Source organism: Hemibagrus wyckioides, linkage group LG13 (assembly GCF_019097595.1).
Source record: "Hemibagrus wyckioides isolate EC202008001 linkage group LG13, SWU_Hwy_1.0, whole genome shotgun sequence".
NCBI classification, from domain to species: domain Eukaryota; kingdom Metazoa; phylum Chordata; class Actinopteri; order Siluriformes; family Bagridae; genus Hemibagrus; species Hemibagrus wyckioides.
Window position 1 is genome coordinate 5,262,237 of NC_080722.1, and position 26,965 is coordinate 5,289,201.

Sequence of the window (26,965 nt, forward strand, 5' to 3'; positions counted from 1 at the left end):
TAGATAGATAGATAGATAGATAGATAGATAGATAGACAGACGATAGATAGATAGATAGATAGATAGATAGATAGATAGATAGATAGATAGATAGATAGATAGATAGATAGATAGATAAACAAATCATCACTTTGTGGTGAAAAATGACAGTCACACCTAATCTGGCTAAATTAGTAGTTTGCTTTACATCGACTATAAATGACTCAGCACAGCGAGCCACTTATTACATTTAAGCTTGGGTCCGGGTTACAAACTTATAATCAACATAACTAATAACTTCAGCTTGCTTCAACTGTTTGTAAAATCTACAAGACCGAAATTTAAATGATGTAATGCATGGCCGTTGATTCTTTCGTAACCAGAAATATTTCACACTTCTTCAATTTGACTATGAGGTTTGACGTTTTTCACCAGAAATGTAGACTTTAATCGGAACATACGTCAATCACATATATAAATTAAAGTTAAAAGTTTGTTTTCTAATTATGCTACATGAGGCTCCACCCCCCAAAGCTGGTAGATAATAAATGGATACGTACACATAATGTGTTTTGTTTTACTTATTTAAAGTTGTAAAATACACAGTGTGCACAATTCTTTCATTAAAATGAAGAAAATGCAACATGCAACCAGTGCTGACTAAAGAAAATTCACCCATTAAAGTTTTGCCACAGATTTATGGAAAAAGATACAGGATCAGACAGACTTTATGGACAATATAAAGACATGAACAATTGAGCAAAATTGAGCAAAAAAATGTCTTACCCAAAAATTTCACAGCTTTCACTGGAATTCTTGGCACCCTTCATCAACATGACCAAAAATACAGTGAACATTAAAAAAGACAATTTGTGACATTTTGAACTGAAACATACACGGAGGCTGTATATTTATTTATTTTTACCACAAACTTTCAACATAAAATCTGCGAACAGAAGAAAAGCATCTTTATCCCTGGTTTTAAAACAATGAACTGTGACCACATATAGCAACAACAGCTCATTAACATGGACTTGTATGCAGGATGCTCCACATAAAAAGCATAATAATAAACGGATGAAATATATATATTTTTTTTTAAAAAAATGACATTATTTAACAAAGAAGAACAAAGGTATTGAGATGCTTATTTATGGAAGGAGTCTCCAGTGTCAGTGCTTTGTTACAGGCAGAGGTAAAGATGTAACTAAGTTTATCCAGCAAGGGAAAAGACAGAAGACGTAGCAGTTTCTCAGCACCATGGCACATTTTTGTGTGGCTGAAGAAGAATCAACTGTTTGTAGCTGCTGTAACATAAGTGATAACAAGAAACACAGCTATAAAGAATGACTTGAACATGGTAACAGTGACTCCGCTTCATCACACCAAAACCCATCACTGATTATTATCCTATATAAGAGTTTTATTCCATATTTAACCTTTATTTATTTACAGAACATTTAACAAGCATTAAAAAGCTCTTCCTGCTCGAGTGACATGACATGTTAAGCGATGGAATCCTACACATGAGCCCGAAGCAGACAAAATGTTCCAACGATATCGCGTCCTAAAACACAGCTCAGAACTGAATCATAATTTTGTTCGTCGAGGCTCTCGATGATTAGCTATCTCTACACGCAACTGCTCTATTTACACACAAGGAAATGTACATCCCGTACACGAGAAATGACAACAACAGTGCTACATCTGGAAGAAAATAACGACCAAAACGATCTCCAGTAGCTTCGATGATGATCAGTCCTTTCCTCTATAGGTAATGTTCATGAAAGTAGAAGTAGCACCTTTGTAGAGAGGATTGTGGCCCTGAAATAAAGAAAAGTGTATATTAGAATTATGTTCTAACAGTTCAGGTTCAGGTTCATGTTCTAACAGTTCAGGTTTAAGCACCTTTTAGATTCATCAGATCATTATATTTCATTTAGGGTTTTTTTGTATAGCGCTTATAACAAGGTAGCTTTACAGAAATATACAAATTCAGGATGTAAATTTAAAATTTATAAATTTTACCCTTAATTTTTTTTTTGTTTTTAAATAACATTTAAACCTAGAATTTTGTTGGTAAAAAATGGATCTAATGTGAATTTGTACACATTTAAATCGGTTCATAATTCATCACCATGAAGAGATAAATCATCCTTTTTCAATGACATAAAGGAGATCCGAGGCATTGTGTATAGATATAGATAGACTACAGTCAGTGATTTTTCTGCAAAAAAATAATTTTATAATTTTTTTCTTTTGAAAAATTTAAAATGCAAAATATCAAGAAAACATTATTTCATTTAAAAACTACAAGACAAGATACATTTTATATGTTACAAAATAACCTATTAAACAATTACTATTACTAAAAAAATGAAATTAAAATGACTAAATCTTTAAAAGATTTGTACTAAATCTTCAGTCCATTCATCCATTTTCTATACCCACTTTATTGCTAATTAGGGTCATGAGGATCTGCTGGAGCCTATCCCAGCACACATAGGGTGAAAGGCAGGGGTACACCCTGGACAGGTCACCAGTACATCCAGTAAAAAATTAATTTGGACATTTAAATAAGAAACCTGGAATGTTCCAAACCCAACGAGAGCACCCGGATCTGCAAAATTTATGTATAACCTCAAGGTGAGTTTCTGCACTTTCATACCCAGATTCCACTGTCGATATTGAACACAGTGTTAAATGACAAAACCACCACCTGTCCGCTCTGTGATTGGTGCATCTATAACACTATCAGCGTAACCAAGACAATGCTAGCCCTCTATTCTACATCAAGAAATTTGAAGAAAAACATAGCTGTAGATTTCTACCTTTAAGCATGTAAGTGGGAGAGCTGTAAAGAGGGCTGAGTTTTTAAAGCAGACGCAATCCCCACATGTGTTTGGAATGAGGTTATGTGAGTGCGAGTGCCTACAGACCTCACCAGGAAAGCCTAATTAGCAAGGCATCAGTTAAAGCCAAATGTGCCTTAGGGAATGGAGGCGTTGCTTTGTTCGGCAGGGAAAACAGCATGCCACAGGGACAATAAAATCATCCTGCCCACATCTAGGATTTACCAGATGACTTTTACAAAAGACTAATGCTAATTTTGACACGAATGTGAACTAGTGTAGTTTTAGTGTAATATAACACGTGTTATATTGCAAAACATACCACGTGTGCAAACGCAGTAAAGGCAGAATAATTATGAAAGTTTATTAGCTTTTAGTTAAATGTCCCAGACTCACCGTTTCCCACTTGGCTCGTGCTCGCTCTTCTTCAAATTTGGCAAACTCGCGCCGGTCGTGAATCGTCACCAGAAGCTTCCAGATGAGCAACGAGGCAAGACCCAGGATTAGTATAGCTCCGGCAACAAAAAGGAGGACGACCAGGATGTCAGGGCCTTTAGGGCAGTCTAGGACACAGCAGGAAGTGGGGACAAAGTCAGAGAAGATTATATGGTCCAAGAAATAACACAGTGGCTCTGAGTATGAAAACATATACTGTATAAAAGGCTTAAAGGAAAATTTTGGAAAAATTACAAAAAGCATCTGATCAATAAATAAATGCATTTCAAGTGAAGTTTGTTGGTAAAAAAAAATATCCTAATATCGCTTTTACACAAGAAATGATTTATCACACAGTTTCATCTGCCAAGAAGAAATGTCTTTCATCCCTACAGATAAAAAACATAGTCATGCCACAAATATGAAAAATATACATATTTTCAGTTTGTGATTAGTTGTTTAACTGGAATGTGTACGATTTTATTATTATTTTTCATTCGAATTGCTGTATAGCTTACCAAATTGTACGAAAGCTATTATTTTGTTGCGTCATTGTTATATTAAATGGTCAATTGAATCCCATTTAACTTAAGTATTAACTATTTCACTGTGAATTTATTTTGAATGCATTATTAAATATGATTGAAATATTTCAATATTATTTCATAAATAATGATATTTGAAACTTGTCTGTACGAGAGAGATTTGGATTCTTTTTACAAATGTCTGGCTGGGGTCAAAAAGTTATTTGAAGATAACCCGATAACTTCAACGATCCGCTCGAGTGAACTTCCTTGCAGTGTCATACTTTATCAAATGTGTGTGTAGACACGTATCCGCCACTTCATGTGCGATTACACGGCACACATTCTGCCATGTCAGCATGTTCCTCAGTAGCTCGGATGCTGTTTATTGCCTTGCTTTACTAGACCGGGCTCCTTTCTGTGTTCCTGGCCTGTGCGTTGGAGTGTTTAATGGAGCCCATGTTTAACATGTGGGTTTGTTAAAGTACAGGGGCTCAGCTCTCACTGCAGGCTCCAGCCATTTGCTGGTTTAATGACCCACACCCTCACCGAAGCTGCTTCAGAAGCTGAAATGCGCATGGGCTCAGACATACACACACACACACACACACACACATCCACCCACCGCCGTGTACCTGGACACCCTGGGAAGTAAACCACAGTCTGAACTGGAAGTTAGCTTAAATAATACACAGCACACGGTTACACATTCTTTATTCGGGAGGTTTAACCACAGCACCTACTGCCACATGCGCTTGCTGGTCTAGGTGTCTGTCTGAGGCTGTGATTTAATCATTTACTTGCTTAAAACGCGTGTAATTTAACACCTTCATAAAGCCTGAGCTAAGTTTCAAACAGGGTCTTCGGGAGATTTTAGGTCTTTCAAATGAACAAGAGTTGTATAGTTTTAGGTTGCTATTGTATATCTGTTTACATTTGCATTTTGTGCTACATCTGCACTATACCTCTTTACATCTACACTATACCTGTTTCCGTCTACACTATACCTGTTTCCATCTACACTATACCTGTTTCCATCTACACTATACCTCTTTACATCTACACTATACCTGTTTCCATCTACACTATACCTCTTTACATCTACACTATACCTCTTTACATCTACACTATAACTCTTTACATCTACACTATACCTCTTTACATCTACACTATACCTCTTTACATCTACACTATACCTCTTTACATCTACACTATACCTGTTTCCATCTACACTATACCTCTTTACATCTACACTATACCTGTTTCCATCTACACTATACCTCTTTACATCTACACTATACCTCTTTACATCTACACTATACCTGTTTCCATCTACACTATACCTGTTTCCATCTACACTATACCTCTTTCCATCTACACTATACCTCTTTACATCTACACTATACCTCTTTACATCTACACTATACCTCTTTACATCTACACTATACCTCTTTACATCTACACTATACCTCTTTACATCTACACTATACCTCTTTACATCTACACTATACCTCTTTACATCTACACTATACCTGTTTCCATCTACACTATACCTCTTTACATCTACACTATACCTGTTTCCATCTACACTATACCTGTTTCCATCTACACTATACCTCTTTACATCTACACTATACCTGTTTCCATCTACACTATACCTGTTTCCATCTACACTATACCTCTTTACATCTACACTATACCTGTTTCCATCTACACTATACCTCTTTACATCTACACTATACCTCTTTACATCTACACTATACCTGTTTCCATCTACACTATACCTCTTTACATCTACACTATACCTGTTTCCATCTACACTATACCTCTTTACATCTACACTATACCTCTTTACATCTACACTATACCTGTTTCCATCTACACTATACCTCTTTACATCTACACTATACCTCTTTACATCTACACTATACCTCTTTACATCTACACTATACCTGTTTCCATCTACACTATACCTCTTTACATCTACACTATACCTGTTTCCATCTACACTATACCTCTTTACATCTACACTATACCTGTTTCCATCTACACTATACCTGTTTCCATCTACACTATACCTCTTTACATCTACACTATACCTGTTTCCATCTACACTATACCTGTTTCCATCTACACTATACCTCTTTACATCTACACTATACCTGTTTCCATCTACACTATACCTCTTTACATCTACACTATACCTGTTTCCATCTACACTATACCTGTTTCCATCTACACTATACCTCTTTACATCTACACTATACCTCTTTACATCTACACTATACCTGTTTCCATCTACACTATACCTCTTTACATCTACACTATACCTCTTTACATCTACACTATACCTGTTTCCATCTACACTATACCTCTTTACATCTACACTATACCTGTTTCCATCTACACTATACCTGTTTCCATCTACACTATACCTCTTTACATCTACACTATACCTCTTTACATCTACACTATACCTCTTTACATCTACACTATACCTGTTTCCATCTACACTATACCTCTTTACATCTACACTATACCTCTTTACATCTACACTATACCTCTTTACATCTACACTATACCTGTTTCCATCTACACTATACCTCTTTACATCTACACTATACCTGTTTCCATCTACACTATACCTCTTTACATCTACACTATACCTCTTTACATCTACACTATACCTCTTTACATCTACACTATACCTCTTTACATCTACACTATACCTGTTTCCATCTACACTATACCTCTTTACATCTACACTATACCTCTTTACATCTACACTATACCTCTTTACATCTACACTATACCTCTTTACATCTACACTATACCTGTTTCCATCTACACTATACCTCTTTACATCTACACTATACCTCTTTACATCTACACTATACCTCTTTACATCTACACTATACCTCTTTACATCTACATTATACCTCTTTACATCTACACTATACCTCTTTACATCTACACTATACCTCTTTACATCTACACTATACCTCTTTACATCTACACTATACCTCTTTACATCTACATTATACCTCTTTACATCTACACTATACCTCTTTACATCTACACTATACCTCTTTACATCTACATTATACCTCTTTACATCTACACTATACCTCTTTACATCTACACTATACCTCTTTACATCTACACTATACCTGTTTCCATCTACACTATACCTCTTTACATCTACATTATACCTCTTTACATCTACACTATACCTCTTTACATCTACACTATACCTCTTTACATCTACACTATACCTGTTTCCATCTACACTATACCTCTTTACATCTACACTATACCTGTTTCCATCTACACTATACCTCTTTACATCTACACTATACCTGTTTCCATCTACACTATACCTCTTTACATCTACACTATACCTGTTTCCATCTACACTATACCTCTTTACATCTACACTATACCTGTTTCCATCTACACTATACCTCTTTACATCTACACTATACCTGTTTCCATCTACACTATACCTCTTTACATCTACATTATACCTCTTTACATCTACACTATACCTGTTTCCATCTACACTATACCTCTTTACATCAGCATTTGTATCTATTAACACTTACTTTATGTATCATCTGTTCACATTGTATGTGTGTGTGTGAATGTGTGCACCATTTAAATGAGAGAGCCTTAATTTTGTTGTGTAGCTGTACAATGACCATAAAGTATTCTATTCTATTCTATTCTATTCTATTCTATTCTATTTCTACACCCAAAGTGCAAGGCAGTGTTTACACAAATAGATTCCTTTGGCACTCATGAGTATGATATAGCTAAGAGGAACAGCGATTTGTGTGTAAATTAGTGCCAATTTGCGGAGGCTAATTCTCACCATTTGACAAAATACTATTAATATTACTTTAATAAACGTTCTCAAGTCTAAGTATGTTAAAATAATAGGGATAGCTTTTCAACGTATGATTAAATTTCACAACAATAAAACAACTCAGGATGTGAGGCTGCATGATCTGTATTTCAGCCTGTACGTGCAGCTGGGCAGAGAGGAAGTGACTCAAAAACATAAGACAAAGATCGTCAGCATAATGACACCATGGGTTTAATTTGTTTGTGCCACCTTTAAATGGTGGATTTTATATAGCTCCCTGAGAACTGACTCATATATATAAATATAAATGATTTTCTTCCTTTATTTATTTTTTCTCTAATAACCGAGTACATATTTCGTCTTTCCAAATCACACAGAAATCTAGACTGAAAGTGTTGAGATTGTTACCTGGCTCCTTTACCACAGACAGGATGGACTTCCCGCTGTTGTCCTCATAGTACTGAAACCTCTGGACACAATCGTTCTCGTCCTTGTAGGTACAGTTCACGGAGTTCTTATCATTCAAAACTGTGGAGCAAAAGAACACCAGAAAACTCATATGAAATAAAGCACTTATGATCAGCCTTATGTTGCAGAATACAGACTGTATAGTTGTTTCTTACCCAGATCATCAACCAGACTAATCTCGTCTCTGCAGATTCGGGCACAGCTTTCATCTTCGAAGAGCTTCCCTCTCTTAAAATGCTTACATTCAACACAATCCCTGTAGAAATCAAACAGCAAATCACGCACCAGCCTTCACTACAATATAAGATCCAAATTTACACAAACTCTCTTCTCTTTATCCAAATTAAATCAACCCAGATTCAGGTCAACATTTGCGTCCTTACAGTGCCTTACATACGTATCCACCCCCTTGCCCCTGGGAAAGTATAACGCTTCCAATGAATCATCTTGTTTGATTCCCTTATCTGCCCAGTCTTGACTTTTGGTGGATCGTCTCCTCCTTCCTGGTTGTCTCATATTCTTTATTATTTATTTATTTATTTATTTTTAATAACAGATTTAATGATGTTCTCCAAAAAGTTCTGGATTATTTTAAAAACCAAACCCTGATTTAAACCTTTCCAGAACTTCTTTGTTTTTTTGATAGCTCCTTAGTCTTAAAGTAATAAACTGAGCGCTTCTAGGAACAGGTGTATTTATACTGAGAACAAATGGCACTTTAATTGAACACATTTGAACTCCATTCGTCTAATTACGTCACTTCTAAAGGCAACCTGTTGCACCTGATGAACTAGGGATATTTCCGAGAGCGGATACCAGAGCTATATGCATTCGCAGCTTTTTCGTCTTCTATCTGTAAATAATTTAATTACCTACGTATTTTTCCCATTTCACCATTTCAATGTTACTGGTTATTTTGTGTAGGTTCATGACTTCTTATTGCATGTTACATCTATTTCATGTGCAGGATGTAACACAAGGAAGTTCAAGGTGGTGAATACTTATGCAAGACACTCTTCTGACTGAGCAAACTGTTCAACAAAATCGAAAACAGATGAAGCTCACTGGATTACTTTACGAAAAGTGATCTGTTATTTTTTTCTGCTTAAATGTGAAATCTTTCATTTTAGTCTTATGAGACCCTGGATAACAAATAAATGTATATTATTTGACAAATAAATTAATTCAGCACCCGCTGAGTGTGATCTTGCTGAAAGGAACAAAGATTGTATGTGTCAAAGCTTGTTTTCAAAATTTTTATCTTTTATTAAAAAGTCTCAAAATCATGTCATGGAATATTAGTGCAATATGACGTTGGCTCCGGGTGAGCTATATGCAGCTATAAAGGTTATAAAGGCTATTAATAAGTAAACACACACTTACACTATATTGCCAAAAGTTTTGGGACACCCCTCCAAATCATTGAATTCAGTTGTTGTTTTTCAGGGATTGGGCTCGGACCCTTAGTTCCAGTGCAAGGAACTCTTAATGCTTAATAATTCATGTGGGAACAGTTTGGGGATGACTGCTTCCTGTTCCAACATGACTGCACACCAGTGCACAAAGCAAGGTCCATAAAGACATGGATGAGTGAGTTTGGTGTGGAGGAACTTGACTGGCCTGCACAGAGTCCTGACCTCAACCCGATAGAACACCTTTAGGATGAATTAGAGTGGAGACTGAGAGCCAGACCTTCTCGTCCAACATCAGTGCCTGACCTCACAAATGCGCTTTTAGAGGAATGGTCAAAAATTCCCATAAACACACTCCTAAACCTTGTGGAAAGTCTTCCCAGAAGAGTTGAAGCTGTTATAGCTGCAAAGGGCGGGACAACTCCATATTACATTCATGTGCATGTAAAGGCAGATGTCCCTTTTTTTTGGCAGTATAGTGGTTTTAATCCCAATAAGTAGCGAGGTGATATTTATTTCAGGCTGTATGTACAGACAGATCATGTGGTAGCTTAGTGGTTACGGCATTGGATTACTAATTAGAAGTAACTACTGCTGGGCCCCTGAGCAAGGCCCTTAACCCTCAGTTGTATAAAATGAGATAAAAATGTAAGTCGATCTGGATAAGGGTGTTTGCTAAGTGACAGATAAAGATGTAGCACTGAGGTTAAACTATGTGTTTTTACTTTACAGCAGGAAATTCAGTGAGAATATTTTTTGTCTCAGCTCATAAGCTCATTCATACACTTTTCAAGTCAAGGTCACTCACTTTTTCATAGTGCAGGCATCAGGGCAGGTGGGACACTTGTCACAGGTGGATCCGTAAGCCCCAGGCTGAGTACACTCACAGCTTCCGCACACACACTGACCACGGCCGCTACACAGCAACCCCAGGCTGGACATGCAGGTATCTGTGCGGGTGGAGCAGTTACAGTTCTCCCCTGACCAGTCCGGGTAACACTGGCAGAAACCACATGAGCACGTGCCATGACCTGTAAAAGACAAATCCATCACATTAACATGGCCATTCTAGCCAGGACTCACATCACCACATACTAAACAGCTGAGATCATGGACACGTTTGAAGTAAATCAAAGAAAGCACGTTTGCTGCCTGAGGTGAACGGTGTAAAGATTTAATAATACCCAAAGTCATGGAGCGACTACACGTGAAGAACACTGGCCTTGTAATGTTTTCTGTGAAAGCACGCGATGTTTAGGTCTGTTTAGTTAATAACTCGGCTGTAAAAATACATCATGTGACCAGCTGCGCATTCCACACGTGCACAGAAATAAAGATCATACCCGAGCCGGCGTTTTGGGGTGGATACGGTTTACAGAATGAAATCCTAGAAGAACGATGCTGCTGTCGATATGCCAAAATGCCTTAATCTCGCGGTACATGGCATGGACTGCCAAAAATGGGAATGTTGTGGAATCTTGGGAATTAAATTGATGGAACTGCTGCAACTGAAAGCACATTGGTCCACGTGCATGAGTTCAAAAGTTTGTGCACCCTTAAAACAACATAACAGAAATTTTAGCATGATTACAATAATCAGTGTATATTAAGAAATCAATAATGAACAGTTCAAAGGTTTGCTTGCCTCTTTTCTTTTGAATATATGTCATAGATATTCTCTTGTCATTCTATTTTAAAGGAAGAAAAATTACATGTAACTAGTTCAGGTAGCTCTAAAACCTTATAGAGATCCGACTAATTCTCGGAACACCTGTTTATTATTTATTCCCTATTTTATTGCCAAAAATTTCCATGTGTTAAAACACTGGTAATTGTTATAAATGGCCTTTTCGTGATTAGTCCGGAGAGTGAAAGAGCCATGGAATTTGTTTGTTTTCAAATTATTTTTTGGCTTTGATGCTCACCAACAATTCTGTCATTTGGTCATATGGTAACATTAATGATGTACTTATTTCCAGTCAGAAGCCTTGAGGGAATCGGACTTTTGCACTGCAGTGTGTGTGTGTGTGTGTTTTCTGTTCAACTGCGTAGCCTATTCAGTGCAATCTGAGGGGGGAAAAAACAGGAAAATTGAATACAATAGCAAGACCATTGTAAACAAAAAATAGAAAAATAAACATAAACATAAACAGTCAGTCCCACAAGGCCTATAATCACGTATCCCACTTAAAAACCTCAATCCCATTCCAGCTCAATAAATCTGAAACCCACTCACCTCCCTCGCTGCGTCCAGCTATTTTAGCAATATGACATCATCGGTGTGTAGTAATGCAGAAAGGCATGTTCACTATAATCACTGAACTTTTAGGGAAGAAGGTAAATATGGCCTTAATTGCTGAGTGACAATGGGGCCAAGCAAGCAAGGCTGTTTATAATGAAAACATAGTAAAATATTATTCCGGTGTTAAAACCCAGACAGACAAAACAAAAAGACAGACAGTATTTTGAGCTGAGTTTGAGTTTAAAGTTGAGGGTAGATATTTCTACCCCACAGTGAGGAGTGAGTGGTCTCTGCTGAGATGTTCCACTACGTTACATGAACCTCTGGCCGGCTCCGTCCCGCCTGCAGCACACACACACTCGCATTGCCGAGTCCATACGCTTCCACACGACATGTTTATTTCAAATGCTTAACTACATAAAGAGACATCCATTGTGTTATTCTCTCCACTTGGGTCTTTTATATTAAGAAAGATTTTGTCAGAATCTCATTCTCTCAGAATCTCAAGCCAAATTTTTATCCATAGTGAAATACTTCAAATACACCTGAGAGTTAATCAGTTCTTTTCCCACAACTGGCAGTAAGGGGGAAATATTTGAAGCACTGCTGTTAGAGGAAAAGTCTCGACATCAGATTATGTCACCATCCTGAAGATGATTATTATCATTTTTGGTACATGAAAGAATGACGTCATGACTTTTCATCAATTTATAGTCACAGTTAGCGTTTTGATGACGAGAGAAGACGAGACAAGATAGTTTTTTTTTTTGTGAAGAAAAGATAGTGCCTGTTATTGCTTACATTACAGGAGCTTTAAACAGCTGTGTTCTCACTAGCCTCTCATTTATTCTACACTTGATTTTAAAAAGACAAGAAATTAGTCAGGACAGTATGGGCTTTCAGTGTGTGATGTTTTTACCTCTGTTTGTATTTTAGAAGCAAGCACTTGAGGGCATCTCAGAAAGCAGAAATGAGGTTGATATCACTGTTTACTTTGAAGATACAAAGGTTTCAAAGGTGAAAAAATCTAGCCAGTTTGGGTTTTTTGGAACTTTTCTATGAATATATGGCTTCTAGTAGGCTAGGGTAAAGCAGAAATACTTAACTAAAACTACAAATTCTTCAAGTCCTGAGTGTCTACTTTCAAATAAGCTTCACAGTAACCACCACTGTGGAGTGGAAGATGACAAACACATTTACTGTTGAACATGGACACAACAAAACAGGCACAAATTCCCCTTTTTGGCCTCTGGGAACGTTCATCATATCTGGTGGATGTCACCATCATTTTTCTTACAATATGGCTATGGCAGCCATAGCTCTCTTGTTGCTATCATAAGACATGAATATGAAAGTCTCTTACCTGAGCACAGTTCTCCTTTATAGCGCAGGCAGCTGAAGTCGTCACAGTCGCACCTTTTCCCCCAGACCTTTCCAAAGTCGTTGTTGTGACACACGCACTGACCACACACACAGTCCCCTCGCCCGCTGCAGACCACTTTGTTAGGGCCGGTACACGTGTCCTGCTCGCTCAGGCTGTAATCCCCCTCTGCACACTCGCACCTCGGACCCAGTCTCCCCGGATGGCACAGGCAGATGCCGCACTCGTAGGTGCCGTTGCCGTGGTGACACAGAGGGCTGTCGGGCTCCCCATGCGCCTGGCACTTACACTCACACTCGAAGTCAACGGTGATCTCGAGTGTGTCTTTAAAGCCCACGGGTTTGATGGTGAAAGTTTTGGTCTTCTCCTTTGGGCAGCCCCTGGCACGTACCTCAACACTGAAAGATACCTATAATAGCAGCAAATACACAACAGAGAGCTGGTCTCAACAGGGAACTGAACTGAGCTGGACACACACACACACACACACAAATTTGTCTTGTTTACATGTACACGTCACTTTAATATTTGTATCTCTTTGCATTCATTGTCAATCACTATTCTTTTGCACAAGAGTCGGCGTTATGTGTCTTGTTTGTCTGCACTGTCTTGTCTTGTCATCCTGTGCACTTATGTTGTATGTTTAGTTTCTAAAGAATGCACCTTGTAGCATAGTTTAGTTCTATGTTTGTCCGCGTCACCTGTACTCTGTTTTTGTTCTGTGTAGCACCTCTGGTCCAGGAGGAACGTTGTTTCACTTCACTGTGCACTGCATCAGCTATATATGGTTGAAGTGACAATAAAGCTTCTTTGACTTTGACTTGGATTTGTGCCTAAAGCTTTGTTTGGATTGGAATAATTTTATATATGGAGGTGAAAATGAATGCTTCCAGGATTTCGGGATTCCAGGGAGTTTGCTTGATGCTAGATTTTCACAAATTTTTTTCACAATTTGTTGAGTTTTTGTGCCTTTTTTTGTGGGAAAACTACTTGAATTGAATCCAAACTGCAATCACTGTAATCACAGGGTTCTTCTTAGCAATGAAATCCTAGCAGTGAAGACACACATGTAATGACTTTCTATGAGAGCTGTACTCATGTTTGAAGCACGTGAACAGAAAAGAGCCTCGGCTGAATGCGTGTTATGATGGTGTCACATGATGTTTCACGGTCCAAATCTGAAATGTACTTTTCAAAAACATTGCAAGCTTCTCCGAACAACACGATTACACAGAACAACAGTTTACTCGATTGTGTGTTAATTTGTGTGATCACAAAATCCTAGAAGAACAGAGTCCCAGGACCACCAAACTGCCACTGCTGGGCCCTTGAGCAAGGCCCTTGACCCTCAACTGTATAAATGAGATAAATGTTTTGGATAAGGGAGTCTGTCAAATGGCAGAAATGTAAACTGATGAATGCAGTTATTACTGAAGAATTTCTAGGAATAAATGTCTAAATCTGTCACATCAGACCTTTTTTTTTATCTGGAAAGCATTTTATCTTAAGCATGACAGAAAATCCAATCCAAACTGACATAATATTTTTAAGAGTCCATTATATCCAGTGGGAAATGAGGTTTTGTATTTTTTTTCTTTAGATTATACACTTCAGGAAGTGCTTGAGCACTTCTTTCTTATCAAACATTAAAATGCACAACAATTGAAAATAGATGACAACGTAAAGTGGAGAATCAACACATCCAGGGATTTTAAATACATGTAAGTTTTTGAGTATGTTTTTAAGTAAGCTTGTTATGGTGATGTGATCTACTAATAATCTGGTCTAATTTGCATAGCCACACCCACTACAACAAGCATGTTATATTATAGGTAAAGTTTCTTAAAGGTATTTCCATTCCCTGTGATTCATACAGACATCCTCTGGTAGCATTACCTAACATTGAGGTATCTGGAAATCTTATCTCATACGAATTGTTCTGTTATTTTTCTACACCTTTATACAGTAATGATTTCTAATCTCCCTATCCGGTGTTACAGAGAAGAGGATGGGTTTTCCTTTTAAGAGATTTGTCTCTTATGTCATATCAGGGAGTTTCGCACGTCTGGTTGATTAGGGATCTAAATATTCAGCCGTAAAGCCGTCTCGTGACAACGTCCATTGTTAATATTGTAACAGAAATTAAATATTAACCATGAACCTAGTCTGTGACTCATTTTATTCCCCAGTTTACAGACCTATATGAGCAGGGAAGGACATGAGGACGTTCTGACAGAGCAGCTGAGCTAACAAGCTGGACATAGTGACTCATATAATAAGACCAGGATAGGTTGAAGGAAACAGACACTTCTGATTGCCAGACATAGTCAGCAAAATGAGTAACAACTCCCTTCCACCTTTCCTGTCTGAAACACACGCCTTATTGTCTTGTTAATCACTGACTGAAATAAAGGGCTACGAACCGCAAAGCTTAACGCAAGTCATTTATCAGGGAGAGCACATGTCAGAAAGGCCTCTTCCTGTTCTTCTGTGTTCTTCCTTATTTGGGATATGTGAGAACAAACCTCCCAATGTGGAAAGAGTAAATAAGGAGCAGTCCATTTTTTAGGGGGAAATGAGAATGTAGTAAAGTACTTGTGGAATGAGTCGTTAAAAAGAAATATTACCAGCCATACTGGAGAGAGAGAGAGACAGAGAGATAGACAGAGAGATAGATAGAGAGAGAGAGAGCAGAAGGAATTTACATAAGCGTCGAGATTAAGGTACTGACCTGGTCTCCTCTCTTGAGTCCAGAGCAAGACTTGAGTCCAGGGATGAACTCGTTGTTTAAACATGTGGCATTGAAGGACAAGCTCAATTCTTCCGGCACGTTCAGGAGCTCGAGTTCAACCTTCGATCGAAGTTTCTGTCCATGAAAGACAATTGAATATTATGTAAACATGCCTTAAATACATGAAAATAATTAAATGCAAAAATAAGCAGAGAAATCACAGCACTAATGGCTCAAGATTCCAGGTTTTTATTTATTTATTCATTTATTTGACATGTACACAGTTATACACAGTATACAACTTGCTATAGTGTACTCCTCCTAGACCGTGCATATCAGTGTACTGAATTTAAAAAGAACAATACGTTATATGGTATACATAAGGTCAATATGCAGGGGTCGAAATGCAAATATGCAGAATTTTTTGTTAAAATATTGGCACACATAAGATACTGAACTACGGAAACCGTTAAAACTGGTGGATCATCACAATTACGTCTTCATGATTGCAGTTGATTAGCTTTCACTGTCGTTAATATGTTAGGAAATAAACAGCTGATTAGTGTGTTTATGTGTTATAGTATGTGTCCTTTATTTAATTAATTGTGCTAAACATTATATTGCAGTACTACTTATTAGTTACAGGGACGTTTTAACTAACATATATGGATCTAGTAGCCAAAATCTCTTCTTAGTATTTCATTTCGTTTTTCTAGATCAAACAAATAATCCATTGTGTTTCCATTTAAATGAGATGGCAAAAATGTGTACATCCTTAAAAATGGGACAGGAAGTCAGAGAAATACACTCCAATAGGGCAATATCCAATAATCCTCGGGCTTGCATAAAAACAACGTATGCTGAGTCAAATGGAGCAACAACCTGGCCTCAGAATGTAGAAATGATGTATGATGTATGATAACACAAAAACTATTTTAAGCGATTAACATAATGCACTTACAGTGTAGGCGTCTTGGATCAACTGGATCACGTTGCGTGAGTCCTGAGACAGAGTCCCCACTACAGTCCCGGGGATCAGGTCACTGTAATTCTGTGTAAACGAACAACATGAGAGAGAGAGAGAGAGAGAGAGAGAAAGAGAGAGAGAGAGAGAGAGATAGACAGACAGACAGACAGACAGACAGAGAGACCGACAGAGTGAGAGAGACCATAATGAAGAACAATAGAACACCAATTTCTTAAATTCCTGTAAACCAGTTCCTCAATGAGCAACACTGAGTGTAATTAACACACAACATAAACTCATGAATGTTATCTTGTCAACAATTAGCCAAATCTGAACACATCCAATTTTACTGTCAATTTGCTCAGGGTTTTTCTATGGTATACTTGAAGAGTATTATTTAAACAGCCTGCTTTAGAAGGTTCAGCCTTGGCTAGTTGGATCGAGTCCATTTGTGCATTTGACAAAAAAAAACAAAACACACATCGTATTTTTTTGTATTTTAAAATAAGCCAAAAAGAAAGCAGCCTGATTCTATGTGATCAGATGTTGCGGTTTATTCAGTCACATGAATAATCACTGAAGGCATCTCACCGGACCACAGACTCATTACAGGGCTAGAGACCTTCATTCAGAAGAGGAGATTACATTGACTCTGTCTGGTATGACGTTTAAAAAAAAATTATCAAATGGACAGAGAAGTATGCTTTTATTCTCTCTACATCGAATTGAAAACAGTTGTCTCATCCGTGGCATAGTGGCGTTACTCAAACTTTTTAGCTACTTCAAGTTAGTTTTAGTTGCTTAACCAAACCTTTGAAAGCAAGACACCTTAAAAACTGAAAATGTTATGCTAGTATCTAAAAAGAAAAACATAAAAAAACACATGTTAGTAGTCTTAAATTCTACCTTGTAAAGTGGCAGTACATTTTTGGTCACGGCGAATATGAGATTGATATTGTTCTCGGACATTTTCTCTGTGATCAGTGCCAGAGATGGGTAGTCCTGTGGAAAGGTAAATAAAAAAGATTCAAATGAAGAATACAGACCGTTTCTACGTTAATATCAAGCTAAATGCTATAAGGCAGTACCATTGTCGTGGACATGTTGTACACGTTATCTGCACCCATGTGACACTGGCCGTCATTCGGCTGTACGATGCCAGCCAAGCGTCCGTCCAGTGCTACATGAGTCTTGGCATCTGTTGTAAACACGAGCAGGTGAGAAGCACCAGGACGCCAGCCGATTTTCTCCTGATACGAGCAAGACGCAAAAGATACGGAGTAAAAATCCAGACTGCATCTGTTTTTGATTGCGTCAGGAACTTTGGAGCGAACCTACCTTGCATACGGCTGCCTGGATGATGGCATCAAAGCCTCCTTCAGGGGCGTCTCTGTTCCGAGACACCTTCTGCTTCTTTACTTCCTCTGTGAAGCGGCTCACGTGATCCGTCAGAGAGAGGACGTGTCTGTAGCCAAACTGCGGCTGGCATTTGTATGGAATCCTGTCACCGTTAGAGGAGAAATAGCTGAGATTTAACCTAATACTTGTAACTGATACCATGCATACATCATCTAAACTATAGAGAGACTTTATCTTACTACGCTTTCAGACATGACTGGTGGTTTTGGACATCACATCCTAAGCTGGGTTTAAAATTGAGTCCCAAAAGTACTGTATGCACTGTGCACTAATCTGGAAGGTGGGATAATCAGACACACTTTTAGGCGTGGTTAAATTTAAATTCTAATAATTTTGTCAAGAATCCAAAAACCAGTTCCAGATCATGTTCAGAGTTATATGTGTTTTTAATTTTTGTTAAAAGTTTTCTAAGAAAGACAAATGCCGCAATAAAGACAAACCCTAAAACTCCATCACTGGAAGATGTGTTAGTTCTGTCCTTTATCTGCTCAACCTCTTCTGCTTTTACTTCTACACAATCAGACTTTCACTCATCTTCACCAATCACACACTGTCTCCTGGTCTGGGTTGCACTGAGTCTATCCCTAAAGCTCTCATTCACAGAACCTAAGGGCAATTTTGTGCATCCTTCCCACCTATCAGTATGTTTTTGATAGTTGGGTGGAAACCGGAGCACCTAGAAGAACAGTGAGAACATCCACGCAATGAAAAACTCATACAGTCAGCAACCGAAAGATTGAACTGATGACCCTGGAGCTCTGATGCAACATTTCACCCTGTACCATCATTGCATCATATTTCATAGTTCTCAACTATGTTTGACTTATTACGATATAATTACTGTCTTCAACATTCTTGATAGGTTGGTTAAGGGAGCACTTAACCATTTAATCTCCTCTATTATTATACAGTTATTTACTCTTAAAACATATAATTCAGAAGATATTAGGAATTATTCATTAATTACAGTCAAATTAATAGGAAAGGTGTGTAGCAACAGGAGTATAGACTATAAGTCTGGAACTATCAAAGTTATGAATGAAAATTATCTTAATGATTTTTCTTATATCCTTATAAATAACCACTTATCAGGGTTCTTCTATCAGTGCAAACAAATTTTCTGGCTGTGAGTCTGATATAAAATGATCGTTTTAGACGTGTGTTTTTCCCTCTGTTGGATGACCTTACACACAGTTTTAGTGGGTGAAGATAACGCCTTCATATTTTAGCTGATTATGAACAAACACCTGTGGCATCTCAGAGAGCAGAAATGGGTTTGATATCAGCATTTACTTTGAAGATAATGTACAAATATTTCTGTGGAAAAAAATTACTCTTAGTACATTATCGCAAGAAAATGATATAAAATTAGTAAAATTACAAATTCTTAGAGCTTCATAATAACCACCACTGTGAAGTAAGACAAGACATTCACTGCTGAGCATAAACAATTAAACAAGGTTATTTCCTTTATCTATATTTATCAAAGAAAAGAATTTCAATAGAATATGGAAGAATATAAAAATTGTATGAATGACTATTGTGAGCAAAGTGCAGATAAAGTTCAACTGAAGTGGTTAAGGCTCTGGGTTGTTGATTGGAGGATCAAGGTTCAAGCCCCAGCACCGCCAAGCTCCACTGTTGGGCAATTGAGCAAGGCCCTTAACCCTCCCTGCTCCAGGGGTGCTGTATCATAGCTGCCCCTGCACTCTGACCCCAACTTCCTCAGCTGGGATACATGAAGAAAAGATTTCCACTGAGCTGTAATGTATGTGTGGCGATAATACAGACTTCTTATATAAAACTGACTACAAAGTTTTATGCAAATGGATACAACATAAACTCAAATTTAGAATGAGGAAGAGCTTCTTCCTGCAGGTCGTTCATGCCATCGACCTGGACTGACCTACTCAACACACATTACTTCTACACACCGTATATTGCGCTACACATATTGCACATTTATTGCACTACAGTTGACCGTTATCTGCACTTTACTTACAATAGTCATTTATACAATTTTAACATTTTTCCATATTCTGTTGAAATTCTATTCTTAATGTAATTTCAATAAAATTTTTCTACTTTAATTTATTGTTTGTTTGTTTGTTTTTGGTAATTCTATTGTCAAGACGCAGACCGTCAGTAAAGCATTTCACGATATGATGTACTGTGTTTGGTTGTTTTACTGCTTAGGTTAGCTGGCCAGTTTTACGTTTCCCATTTCCCAATTCCCCAAAAAGTTAACTCAAACGCACCGTTGTCATTTATAGTGACGCTTTCGTTATTGCGTAACATGATTATAAGCTATCGAGGAATTACCGATGGAGCTTTATGAGGCATTATTAGAGTTAATAAAAATGTTTACCTGGAATCATTACCAATTTAGCAGGAACTATAAACAGTTATGATTTAGGAATATGAGCTTCATAAAAAAACTGTTTCAAATTCATTCCTGTGTTATTCTGCCGCCCGAGATCGTTATTATTTGACATTTTTTGCTTTTGCCTTGCCCGTAGTATTCTGGTGAACGGTTTTAATTGTTCTTTGCCCATGTTTGGACTGTGTTTTCTCAAATTAATCACCTCTCACCATGTATCCTGACACGGCTGGCGCAAGTTTTGCCAGGGAAAAAACACAGCGTATATTTAGATCAGTTAGCGTGCGGCAAGAGTGCAAGTCATCCCCTGAAACCTTAATGAAGCCGCTGAGTCATGACTGACATGTGTGCCTTAAATAACCATGCTCAAGTCGGACTTTAATGGTTGCTTGTGTGGTATGCAGTAGTGCACATTGTTAGATGTAATTATGGTCACCCACCAAAACACAAAAATGAAAATACTGAGAAATGTTAAGCCAAAACATTGTCAGCACACACACATACACATCTTATTAATGTTTAGATGTAGCAGCTGTTGTATTCCTTATGCCAGGTTCTTCTGGTCATGTTTTTTTTACTCACGAGTAGCACGGGTTCTTCACAGCTTCTGGTGGCGAGATGTACATATACGGTGATACTGGTTTGTCCACGAAAGCACCGAAGCCCATACGCAGGTTACTGGTGGTTTTGCTCATTTCTTCAGCCAGTCCATTTCCCAGCTTCCTCAGCTGAGTCAAATCATCATTCATGGAGTAGGACAAGTCCATCAGGTAGTACAGATCCACAGGGTAATCTGCGACCTGCCTCACCTGCAGCGTGAACGTCCGTGAGTCATCTGTGGAAAGGAGAAATAGTTATATACATATATAAATATATACGGTCAGGTGCAAATGATTCTCGAGTCCGACTGGTCAAAAAAAGGTGTTGATTAATTTTCTATACTTTTCTATTACATTAGCTCTGATCAGTAAGCCTGGATGTAAAGTCTTTCAGAGGCTTTATCACCAGTTCTGGATCTGTTAATCTGTGCCTAGTTCTATGCAGGTATTAATAATCAATGTGTCAGACTAGATCAGAATCAGATAAATTATGAGTTCAGATCTCAGCCTAACGAAATCTAAGAGTCTCACCAGGTCTTAGAGTGATGTGCAGTTTCTGTGGTTGGATCTGCGTGGCATCAGTGGTGGACCCCGAGGCCTTGTCGCTAAGAGGTTTGTCCTCGGTAACAGTCATCTGGCTGACGGGATACTCCATTTTTTCTTCTTTGCATCCGGCTTCTACCAGGTTCTCCTTTAAGTCACAGCGTGATGCTGCAGGGCCATTTAACCCAAAATCCTGATGTGTCACACAAACACAGAGACTGCGCTCTACATCCATTCATTTCTTTATCTAAGTCATAACAAATGTATTATCACATGTTTAAAAACAACACCCACAAAAACCAGGCTACTGCCTGTGGCTAGAATATCTGCATGCTAGTGCAAGTGACATGATTGACGGGAAAGTAAAGACAAATCCTTGTCCTAATTGTTTAAACATAATTTCCCTCACATGGAGTTTTCCTTCTAAGTGGATGGTTTATTGGCTAGAAAAAGCAAGACCTTGGAAATATAAGGTTTGAATCTACAATTTTAGCATTTTCAGGACATAAAGCCATACGATCTTGATCTTAAGTAATGTGTTTTTAACCTTTTTAAGCAATATTTTGGTGTAAATCTTCTCACACTTGTTGAAAAGGAAGTAAACATGTTACGTATTAATAACATGTACAACAGTTTCTGTTGAAAAAAGTCTTTTTAGCTGATTATTAAAGGAAGAGTTAGCGCCAGAGTCATACAAAGCTATTCCTCTGTCATGTAAACATTTTATGGTGGATCCAAAGCCTATCCAGATAACACAGACAGGAATATATCCTGGATGGAATGGCAGTCTATCTCAGGGCAACAACTATTAAATAGACCTAATAATATAATAATAAAACTATAAAGATAAAATACAGGTATAAAACCAGCACAAAGGGTTGTTCATTATTAAAGATTGTGCCTAAGAACCTAAGAAGTAAGTTACGCAAGAGTTGTAACCACAATATGTGACATGTTTCAGGCTGTAAATACGCTCCAAAAATATGGAATGTTATCTGAGACCAAATATAATACATTTAATGCTTTACTAAGTATTATTATCTCTTAAATAAACAGAAAACATGACTTTATTTTACACATAGGGACAGTGGAGGAGACAGAGTCTTAATCAGAGACAATGCCTTTGTTGAGGAGTGAGTTTTAAAGTTGTATAATAAATAAATAATTGCTCATCATTTATGAATTAACTTAAACTGGGGTGTAAACATAAACATAGCAAAACTTTATACAGCTATGAGTAAATATGCTTGACAGGCATTACAAACTTCTTCAAGAACCGATTGCAAGTTTATATATAGATATATATATATATATATATATATATATATTAATTAATACAAAGCAGGTTATAAAAATTTAATATAGGTAAATTCATTAAAAAAAATGTTATGGAATCCTTGAAGGTTCTGCATTCCCAATAGATATGGGATTTGAGCATCCTGGTACATGCACAGAACCTTAAGCACACAGGCACCGCTGGTGTTTTAAATCTTCAAGCACTTGTTATTTGCTAGATAAGAACCAATGTAAACACTGCACATACTGTATGGCTTTGAATACTGTGTCTCTAAGTTCACAGGGTCAGACGTTAGGAGTGAATAAAGTGAATGTGTACCACACCTCTTGGAAGCACCAGGCACAGGAATGGTGCACTGCCAAACACTGCTGACACGTGCTAGCTCCCCGAGAGGTGCACATATTAGATCCTGAAACAGACAAAAGAACATGCACTTGAGTGATATATTCCAGGAACACACCATGTCATGGCATACAACGCTCTCCCGAACATATGAGTAATTTGATGAAATAAAGAAAAATGCACACAAAGCCACTGGCATTTCATGATTCACATATTTTGTACAAGTTGTCATAGAATTTATCAGAGCTGAGATAAGGCTGATGATTAAGAAACCTCAGCTCATGTGAGTGATGTGACCCATTGATGTTCTTTTTAATCTGGGATAGATGCAGAATTCTAAAATGTCAAAACTACAAAAGAAGGGAGTAAAATAAACTAGATCTGAGATACATGCAATAAAAATGGCTGAGTAAATGCTTTAATGTTGATGCTTCTTTTCTGTTTGGTTTCTTTAGGTTGGCTTAATGCCACAAATGAAAGCATGTAAGCAGAGCTTTACCTTATATGGACTCAAATGTGCTGAGATTTCCCAATGTATAAACATCTTAAAACGTTTCATCCACAAACCTTGAAACATCATCTCTGAGATTCACTTTAGTGTTACATACATAGAACAAGTGTGGTACATGTACATACATTCTTACCAGACACTCTAATCCAGAGAAGCTTACGTTTATCTCATTTATACAACTGAGCAGTTGAGGGTTAAGGGCCTTGCTCAAGGGCCCAGCAGTGGCAGCTTGGTGGTCATGGTGGATTTGACCTCACAACATTCTGATCAGTAGTCCATAGTCTTAACAATTGAAGGATTTGTACGTTAGATACCAAACATAACCAGATTAAAAATTGTGTGTAATTGTTGATATGGAGCTAAAGTTTTCTGTAAAAAGATGTTTATTTAACATTTTTGGAAGGAGTCTCCAGTATGAGACTTCTCTCCAGTTGGATGTCCTTCCTGACGCAACCCGCCCATTTAATCTGGGCTTGGGACTGGCACTGAGAATTAACTCTTCAGTGGCTTGGTTAGCGCCCTGCCCGGGAATCGAACCCGGGCCACGGCAATCTGCCGCTGGACACCAGGAGGCTATTCATTTTAACATTTATTATGCATTATTAACATGTTATAAGAGGAGCACACTGTGTGCTGTAATTGGAAAATAAACAACTTCATGGTTTAACTCTAGTATTGGGTTGCATCACACCACCCCATTGTTGATTATATTCCTACAACAGCATGACACCAAGTCTTTTATACCTTAAACAGCCTATAAAATCATACTTTATGGACTATTTATGTACTTACTATATTTGCTATTTGGCTATGTATTCTACTTCATAAAGCCTACATTGGTACAAAAAATTTAACATGATCTAATAAGGGAATTTGTTCCATATGTATAACTTTACCCTGGAGGACACTTTGAAGCCATGAGTACATTAAAAAAAAAAGGGGGTTCTTCAAAGGCTTTTTATGAAGTTTTCTGGTTTTTAGTTTGGTTCTACTTTAAACAATCTCTGAAAAGAAAACACAGTTCAGTAGAGTTCTACACGGAGCCGCCCACAGAAAGGTGGGGCAAACCGATGATCTTTTATGGGCTGTAAATTTATTCTAAGAGTGTATTTATTATTGATTTAACTTGAACGTGGGCTTAAGGCTGACGAATTCTCTAACAAAAGCTTTGAGTGTACACATTACATCCTTTAAGTGAAATCTACAAGTCGGGGAGTGTGGGAATTCTTCCTCTGTGACACATGAAGCACTGAAGCTAGTGCATCATTTTATCCTGTTGCACATACAGCATCATGGTAAAGCAGAACACACCGATTCTGTCTCCATGAGCTAATATGTTCTGATCAACACTGGGGGGGGGCTTGCAAACTGGTTTTAAGACTTTTTGGATTAATTCTGAAGTTTGCAGTAAATAGAGCTGATTCGTTCAACCAGATTCTTGTCTAAATATAAGTTAAAATGCTTAACAAACATTTTGAGGGTTCTTCATGTCTCAGTTGAGGAACCATTAAAGGTTGGTTGTAAAGTCCTACATACATAGTAGACATTGAACTTGTGTACATAGTAGAACTTGTGTAGCAAGCGAAAACCCTTAAACATTAGTTGAAGATTTAGATTTATACTTACTGATAACGTATACTTGACTTACACTTTACCCTTTACTACTTTACATATATTCTCTCTCTCTCTCTCTCTCTCTCTCTCTCTCTCTCTCTCAGCTTTTAACCCAAACGCACTGAAAGCCCTAGCTATGGAAAGGTGATGAACATGAACGAATACGTTGTCCAGTCACTTTAAATGTCTTGCATAATTAAAAAAAATCCTTTATGGATGCTAAGAGAAATATTCAAGCGAAATAAAATGAGTGCATTCTGTTTTAAAATAAAATAAAGTGCAAATAAAAATAGTGTGAGGATAAAGATCTCGGGACTCACCAAACACTCGGTCAGAAATCAAATACAATAAAAGGAGATAATAAATCCGTAAATGTGACGCGAGGAAAGTCGGGGTTTTTGCCATATTTTTTTTTTGGTCCGTTGTGCGTAAAATCTCCGCACCTGGCGTCCTGAACGCGCAGCTTCTCCGACCGACAGCGAGCTGTGGCAATGAAGAATGAGTGAATGAATTGTTAGATAAATAAGAAACACAACTGGAAAGCTGGATCAAAGCTGTCGTTTCTTAAGAAAACGCGAGGTGGGGCGTGCAGACAGAGAGAGGGAGAGAGAGAGAGAGAGAGAGAGAGTCTGCGACTCCATCAACTCCAGGTTCTACTGCGTGAACACAGCACCACAGGATAAAACACAGACAGTGTGTGGATTAGGATTAGGGAGTGACTTGCACGGGGATTTTTCTAACACAAGTTTATTGGCACAGCTCTAGCATCACAGGCTGAAAATGTGTTTTTTATTATTGTTTTCTTCCCTCTAGTGGCATAAATGACCACTTTTCATGAAACGCGCGCGCGCACACACACTAGTGTACTGTATTATTATTATTATTATTATTATTATTATTATTAATAGTAGTAGTAGTAGTATTATAGTTACCTATAACAGATCATTCATTTGTCATAGTTAAGGCTCCCAGACTTGATTACAAATGATTTCCTAAAACAATATGATTAGGATGCTGCTTTTTAGGAAGCTTCCTAGTCATGGTTCCAGGGCAAGCAGACGATTTTTGCTTCAGTTTAGGTTAGATATAAAGGAGGATAAAGAAAAGTAGTAGTAGTATGTGCTTGGGCAGGGTATCGGTGGTTGAAACCAGGCTACTTCTTGTTATATTTTGGGAAATGGAACCAAATGCACGCAAAATCACTTCAGATTTTTTTTTTTTACATTGTTTTCCAGTGTTTCCAGGGGTTCATATTTAATTTTTCATAATTTAAGATCATGCCGACCTTTAGGGTTTAAATGAGAAAAACTAGTTGTGAGTGAATGTGTGAATTCAATTCAGTTCAGTTTTATTTGTATAGCGCTTTTAACAATGGACATTGCTTTACAGAACATAAGAAAC

At 37.6% G+C, this 26,965-nt stretch overlaps 1 protein-coding gene across 1 annotated transcript; it reads right to left on the bottom strand.

Annotated features, from left to right (window-relative positions):
• Positions 1-657: 657 nt before the first annotated feature.
• On the bottom strand, positions 658-26,258 carry itgb3b (integrin beta 3b). The gene is made up of 15 exons (XM_058407069.1): positions 25,885-26,258; positions 23,421-23,506; positions 21,789-21,993; positions 21,241-21,493; positions 18,198-18,360; positions 17,948-18,109; positions 17,766-17,861; positions 16,854-16,943; positions 15,893-16,027; positions 13,144-13,570; positions 10,347-10,569; positions 8,282-8,382; positions 8,067-8,186; positions 3,228-3,394; positions 658-1,803 (listed from the first exon to the last, which is right to left on the bottom strand). Exons 1-15 carry the CDS (start codon positions 25,967-25,969, stop codon positions 1,735-1,737), a joined length of 2,382 nt encoding a protein of 793 aa, XP_058263052.1. The 5' UTR covers positions 25,970-26,258; the 3' UTR covers positions 658-1,734.
• Positions 26,259-26,965: the final 707 nt, after the last annotated feature.

Bases quoted from the DNA above. Each gene is read 5' to 3' on its own strand.
- itgb3b (XM_058407069.1), bottom strand. From the start codon at position 25,969: ATGGCAAAAACCCCGACTTTCCTCGCGTCACATTTACGGATTTATTAT. The intron at 21,994-23,420 runs GTGTGGTACACA...GTGACACATCAG, and splicing joins GTGCCTGGTGCTTCCAAGAG to GATTTTGGGTTAAATGGCCC. The intron at 1,804-3,227 runs GTGAGTCTGGGA...TCTTTATTTCAG, and splicing joins CACGAGCCAAGTGGGAAACG to GGCCACAATCCTCTCTACAA.